Below are 7211 nucleotides of genomic sequence, written 5' to 3' on the forward strand. Positions count from 1 at the left end.
GTTAGAGGTGTTGCAATTGCAACTTGTTGCAATTATATTAAATATGTCATGTCATTTTTTATTTGCGCTTGAGATGTGGCGTACGCGCGCACACCACCGGTGACTAATGTCGCAACGGCGACTTGAAAGATTTGCGACGCAGTCTTGTGATACGTCAGTACGTTGCAATATTCTGTGCCCAGATTACAAGCAATTGCACGTAAATTAAGTAAATATGCTATAACAATCGGTTAAATGAWGCAAGTTAAGGCAACAATAATAGCGAGTGCAACCATTGTAGACACAAACGCCAAAAGTTTRCAACATTCGCACGTCATTCAAGTGAGCAGAAACACAAAACAGAAATGCCACTGTGATTGTCAGTGTGATATGGAAATAATTTGTATAATTTTTTATTTAACAAGTGACCGGCTATTGCTCCGTGCGCCGTAGTACGTTACATAGAGATTTTTGTGTTATCATAGTTAAGGAAACTCTTAAGCAATCGAACACTACTTGCCGGGTAGCAGTAGTCACGTGCTTTAACGAGCGATTGGCGCATGAATTTTTCTTTGGAAATTCCATGCAAGTGTAGTGATAAAATAACCGAAGGCCTAAACTAAATATAATAAAATGAAGTATTACTACTAATACACTTTCACCAACCTTATCTGGTACTTAAACATTGTGCCTGGGTATAAAAAATAAGGAAAATGTAAGTTTCAGCTATTTTCAAATTCTTCTTCAATGATTTATGACATGGAAATGATTCATGCCTCGCGCTTTCAATAAAGTTATAGTAATCATACACTCATACTATATAATATGTTAATGCCGTTAGGCTTAGTTTTCCTCACATTGCCACACATTTTACTAGATGCTAGCTGTTGCACATTATTTAATATAATAATTGGAGTGCAGACATAGTATTTAATTCTAAAGTGAAATTTATTTGGCGGACTCGTCTTGCAATCTGCCTCAACTAGCCTGTGAGTAATATTACATTTTCCTCTAAATTTCTTGATTCATCGCACAACGGTGTTATCGTGCCACTTTGCCACTTTCATTGGTGTAATGTGAATGGGTGTCGACTGCTGATTGAAAGCGCTTTTACTCGGCATACAAAGCTTGCATATCAATATGTGCGAAAATTATGCTATAAAGCAGGCTTTCTTCAGCAATAAAAATATCATAAATGTAATATTAATGGTATTCTTTAGTGAATGGTCTTTTGTTATTTAGCGTGGGAAGCGGTTATAATAAGAGMTCAGAGAACTATATAAATACATGTAGTAATAAGTGAGATGGTTGCTGATGAGTTATTAATATCTTAAAAATTGTTGTATAAATGCATATAGCAGTTCGAAAGTTTATTTTCTCCAAGTTCGAAACAAAATTCTATCTTTTCCTAAAAACCGTTTAGAACACGTGACGTTGAAAAGGGTTTTAGAAAATTTTGATAATTATTCTCAACAGTTCGAAAGCATATTTCCTTCAATTTCGAATCGAAATTCGATATTTTCTTGCTTTTCTAGAATGCCATTAGAACCCTAAAATCAATAACAGAGATTTAGAGAATTTTGAAAATTTTTTTGACAGTTCGAAAATCTATTTTCTTCAAGTTCGAATTAAATTTCGAATTTTTTTACTTACTTAGAATTCATTTAGGATCCAAGGAGCAAGAACAGAGATTTGAAAATTTTTTATACATTTTTTGACAGTTCGAAAACTTATTTTCTTAAAGTTCAAATCAAAAGTAGATTTTTTTAATTTCATAGAATGAACTTAGAACACGTGSCACTAAAAGAGGGATTTAGGAAATTTTAATAATTTTTTTAAGTTCGAAAAATTTTTTCCCTAAGTTCGAATCAAAATTCGATTTTTTTTTACTTTCCTACAATCCAATTAGGACCCCAGAAACAAGAACAGAGATTTAGGAAAACTTAAGAAATATGTTTGGCAGTTCGAAACTTATAGTCTTCAACTTCGAATAGAAATTCTAGTTTTTTTTTACCTTTCTAGAATATATTTAGAAGACGTGACAAAAACAGAAATTTTAATAAATATTTTTGAAAGTTCGAAAACACATTTACTTCAAGTTGGAATCAAAATTCGTTTTTTTACTTTTCTAGAATCTATTTAGGACCCCAGTAACAATAATAGAGTTTTAGGAAATTTTGATACATTTTTTTACTGTTGGAAAACTTATTTCCTTGAAGTTCCAATAAAAATTAATTTTTTCTTTAATTTCCTAGAAACGATTTAGGACATGCAACACTAAACCAGAGATTTACAGAGAATTTTAATAATTTTTTTGAAAGTTCGAAAACCAATTTTCTTCAAATTCGAATAAAAATGTTTATAATTCTTTGTAATATTATTATCCTACAGCCAATATTCGAAAATCAAATTTCGAAATTTCATTGCACCGTAAATCTATATATATATATTTCTATGCATTAAAAYCAATAAAAATGCKYWACTAMAACAGCTCCTCATTAACAAGTATAGAATTGCCTAGCGACTCATTCASTAAATCAAAAATATAATTTTAATATTAATTAAAAAAAAAAATTGTGTTAATATCGAAATGTCTTTAGACACGTAAGCCGAGGGGCAACTAAAAATGGAAGAGCGCTCCAATTGACATTATAAATTCTTTACATTATATACGAACTTGAATTGCCTCAAAGACATTATATTAAGCGACTAAACCCGGGGGTGGAGAGTGATTACCCCATATTTTAAAAAATATACTTACACTTGAATAATTCGTAATCAAATGTTAGTGCRCTTATTTATCAAAGCAAWCTGCAGCAAAATTWAATGAGAAAATATTTTTACAGCACATCCCACCATTCACTCCCAGACCTTAGACACGCATTCGCAAATTTTATAGAGCTTGCGCTCCTAACTATTCCCGCTCAAAAAAATTATGTGCGAGCATGTAATTGCTTTTGGCGTTCACAGCGTAGCAGTGTGTTAATGCAATTTGAAATTATTGTCACGTCGCAATTGGTGTTCGTGCCATTGTATAGAGTTCAATTTGGTCGTTCAACGCAGCATAGAATTGTTTTCAATTCAAATTTATTTGTAGTCGTTAGATTTGAAGCGCACAATTKTTTAATTTTTGGTTTGTTTACAAAACGGTCTTAATAAAAATAACCACAGCTGTGATTGTGTGTTGGACACTTTTTTTGSGTTGAAAGCGTTGCAAAGTGACCTTTCAGAGCGGTTTTTCCGTCGAAGACATCTTATTGCAAGCCAATAGTAATACTAATATATTAGTTTAAGTACAAACTTGTATAAGAATATTGCCAACTTATTGAAAAACTTGTTATATTAAATACTTGCATGTAATTTTCTACTGAGAACACTTTTAATAAAACTGTTCCCACCAAATATTTTCTCAACTTCGTATGTATTTTGTTATTAAAATTCTAAAAATAAACGTTTAATATAAATTGTAAGTGGGAAGAGTTTCAAAAAAGTAATCCTAAGGCAAACGAGCTTTCTGTTGCGCTGTCAACAACTAGATGTGTTCACAAATAAGTTTTGTATATACCAGCGTGAATTTCTCTAGTGAGAACACTTTTAAGAAAACTGTTCCCGCCAAAAATGTTGACAGTCTTTTATTAATTATGTAAATTGGTTGACAAAAAGCAATCTATACTCAATTTACAAGTGGCAAGAGCTTTAAGAAAATTGAAAATTAGTTTTCTATTGCTTAAGTTTTGCTCTTGCAAGTAAATACATATAAATCACATATGTACATATGTAAGTGCCCTTATACTATATCCTATATTCTTATTTATTGAATTAAGACGACATTAGCGATATTATAAATTTTCTATATTTTTACAGGTCGTTTCGGACGTGTCATTGTTATACCCAAAGATGGCAACGATAATATGTTGCGCCGTGAGACCTTCCAAGAATTGCGACATCTGGACGATCTCATACAGAATGCAACAGTCGAATATGAAGGTGAAATATTCACATACAAGGATGCATGTGCGCGCTGGGAGAATGAATGCTTTCAGAATGATATATTGAATTTAGATTTCATAATGGACGATGTAAGGGACCTTCAAATCGAGATAAATTACTTAAATTCTCCAAAAAATTTACTTAAACTAAAATTRCAACATATTCTTTAGATTGAATCCGGCGAACTGAATCTCACTTTYCCAATTATGTTTAATCCGGTCACGTGGGATGCGCACGCCTTTCCAGTCTTCTTTGGCGGCACAAAATTGACGGAGGATAATATAATTATTAGCGTACCGGCGATACAGTTAGTTTATTTTGTGACTGCGGACACTAAACGGCAAGACGCAAAGTGGGTTATTGTTTTATCTAAGTTCATATACAACATTAAATATATATATACATATGTATGTATATCTTTTATTTCTCCTCACGCAGAGGTGCCGAATGGGAAGAGACTTTCCTGAAAGTTGTGGGAAAAGCGGAAAACTCAGGTCTCTTCAAACACATATCAGTCTCATACTTCGCCTCGCGCACTTTGGATCATGAGTTGGAGAAGAATACGCGTACCGTAGTGCCATATTTTAGCTCAACATTTGCGTTAATGGCGCTATTTAGGTAAGTTATAGTTAAAGGTAAAGAAGTTTTGTGGAGTGGGAACAGTTTTTTATAAACTTCACTCAATGTTTATTTMACTTTTTTGCAATCGCAAGTCATAGACAAACTTTAATGTACAGTTAAAGGAAAAGAAGTTTTGTGGGGTGGAAACAGCTTATTATAAACTGGTTGTTGCTCAATGTTTATTTCACTTTTTTGCAATCGCAAGTCATAKAAAGACTTTAATCAATGCGAGTAGGTACTAATATAACTGTACCCAGCCTAGTTTATTAGTTTAGAAGCAATATTTTAGTTTTAAACGAATTGAGTAAAACAAGAAATTTTAGGTTTTAGGAAGTGAGAACACTTTATTATTAACATTTATATATTGCTGTTTTGTTTAAAAAATAATATATACACACGTTTATCAATGTGAATAAATGTTAATAAAACTGTTCCCAGCTCAGCTTACAATTTTGATGCAAGATTTTAATGTTCACCGYTTTATAAGCACATTACAACTTATTCCAACTGAAAATTCAATGTTTGGTAAGTGAGAACAGTTGCTTATATACTATTCTTACTATCTATTTCAATTTTTTTCACTCACACTTCCGATGTAGACTATTATCAATGTGAATAGTTATTAATGGTTTATTAATGGTTTTCATGGTAACCATTTTCTAAACATATTACAACTTCTTCCACACTTAAAATTTCTGACTTATTTTTCATTTCGTTACTATTTATGTGTACTACAGCGTCATCACGTGCATGATGGGCGACGCYGTGCGCTCCAAACCATGGCTTGGTTTAATGGGCAACATATCAGCAATCATGGCCACTTGTGCGGCCTTCGGTCTGGCCATGTATTGTGGCATTGAATTTATCGGTATCAATTTGGCAGCGCCCTTCCTAATGATAGGTGAGTATACGCATAAAATTTGTGACCAAACACAGATGGAAATATACATGCTTATGTATATATGGATACTTACAAATATTAAATTTTGTTTGCTCGCCCCCTCGCACTCTACAAGGCATCGGCATTGACGACACATTCGTGATGTTGGCCGGCTGGCGGCGCACACCCGCCAAAATGCCCGTAGCCGAACGTATGGGCCACATGATGTCTGAAGCCGCCGTCTCCATAACAATTACATCGCTCACCGATCTGTTCTCATTTTGGATTGGCATCATTAGTCCGTTCCGTTCGGTGCAGATTTTCTGCACCTATTCGGTATTCGCTGTTGTCTTCACTTTCGTATGGCACATCACTTTCTTCGCCGCCTGCATGGCGATATCGGGCTACAGGGAGCGACACAACTTGCACGCGATCTTCGGCTGTAAAGTGCAGGCAATGTCCGTGGCCATAAAAGGTGAGTCCATTTTTTTTCCTCTGAATTATAAAAAATATATGCTTGCTTTGTTAGTTACTATTGTTCCTACTGTCGTAAATTGCTTTCTTGTTGTTGCCAATTGGCTGCGACATGCACGTCGTACCTWCAATTTGGCGGCTTTGGCCCACAACTTTCACAAATCATATTACGTGAGTTTGTATATATGTATATTTGTATGTAATGTCATGTCGGCATAGGTAACACACAAAAATATTTGTTGCTGTATACATTTTACAAGTACATACAACAAATATTTATTTCCGTTCATTACCGCAGCGCCGGCAATAGTTGTGTTTGCGAGCCATGTTTTCGCCATTTTCACGCTTCATTAAATTCTCGCTTCGGCAGACTGTCATTGCGTCGGCTAACATCACTTTTATTTTCCTTTACTCTACGTGCTCTTTATTGCTTCACTTTGTTTCTTTTTAGTTCAACTCTTTTTGAGTGTCTTTCTTTTATTTACTTAACCTGCATTCACACGTTGTTTTCTTTGACTTTGCGTGGCTTGGTTGGCTGACAGCAGATGGCGGACGGCCGACGGCGTACGCTAACTGCATTCAAAGTCTATGGTTTGCCGTTTAACTCTTTTGTTTCTTGGACTTTGCCTTTGAGTCTTTTGTGTCTTTGCAGTTTTTTTTTTTTTTTGTGCTTTGTGACTTCCAATTTTCTGCTGTCTTTTATGAGCGTGCTTGTGTTGTCTGTGTTTGCCGCGCAGCCCCTAATAATCACACATAACAACCGAACAAGTAGCAATCGGCTGTCATTTGATGGAATGATTTCAGCTACTGTTGAGTTGAGTTTTGTGTAAAAAGACACTTTGGTTGAAATGATAAGCTCTACTTTCGTAAAAATAAAATAAAACATAACAAGTTTTTAGATTGGCGCAAATTTTCAAAATGGTGAATCGAACAAGCAACTAGCATAAATCAAATAGGCGCGCATAATCAAGTAGAGCACATATTGAAAGAGGTTTTAGTTGTCAGATAGAAAATTATGCGAACATTGTTTTTACACGAAATTACTTTATAACCTGTCTTCTGGTTACCATCAGGATACTTCTTATAGTAAAAATATCGGTTATGTTTCAGTTAAACTTTAATTTTATAATTATGCTCTCAAAATGTTAATTATTATTTATGTATATTAGCGTTGGTCAAAACAAAAAAAAATTGTGTCTTAGTGCTCTTCAAAATAGGTTCTTGGGCATCTCAAAGAACATCTCTCCAAATATGAGCCCTTAATTGT

At 34.1% G+C, this 7211-nt stretch overlaps 1 protein-coding gene across 1 annotated transcript in view; it reads left to right on the plus strand.

Moving 5' to 3' along the window:
- Nucleotides 1–7211, plus strand: part of LOC108969154 (patched domain-containing protein 3) — a 73615-nt gene that overhangs the window by 60080 nt on the left and 6324 nt on the right. Inside the window, exons 4-8 of the mRNA XM_018933710.1 lie at nucleotides 3844–4058; nucleotides 4140–4321; nucleotides 4408–4587; nucleotides 5328–5491; nucleotides 5607–5945. Coding sequence (XP_018789255.1) covers nucleotides 3844–4058; nucleotides 4140–4321; nucleotides 4408–4587; nucleotides 5328–5491; nucleotides 5607–5945 — 1080 coding nt within the window. The remainder of the gene's footprint in view (nucleotides 1–3843; nucleotides 4059–4139; nucleotides 4322–4407; nucleotides 4588–5327; nucleotides 5492–5606; nucleotides 5946–7211) is intronic.

Source organism: Bactrocera latifrons, unplaced genomic scaffold (assembly GCF_001853355.1).
Source record: "Bactrocera latifrons isolate USDA-ARS-PBARC rearing strain unplaced genomic scaffold, ASM185335v1 scaffold_242, whole genome shotgun sequence".
Classification (NCBI taxonomy): Eukaryota; Metazoa; Arthropoda; class Insecta; order Diptera; family Tephritidae; genus Bactrocera; species Bactrocera latifrons.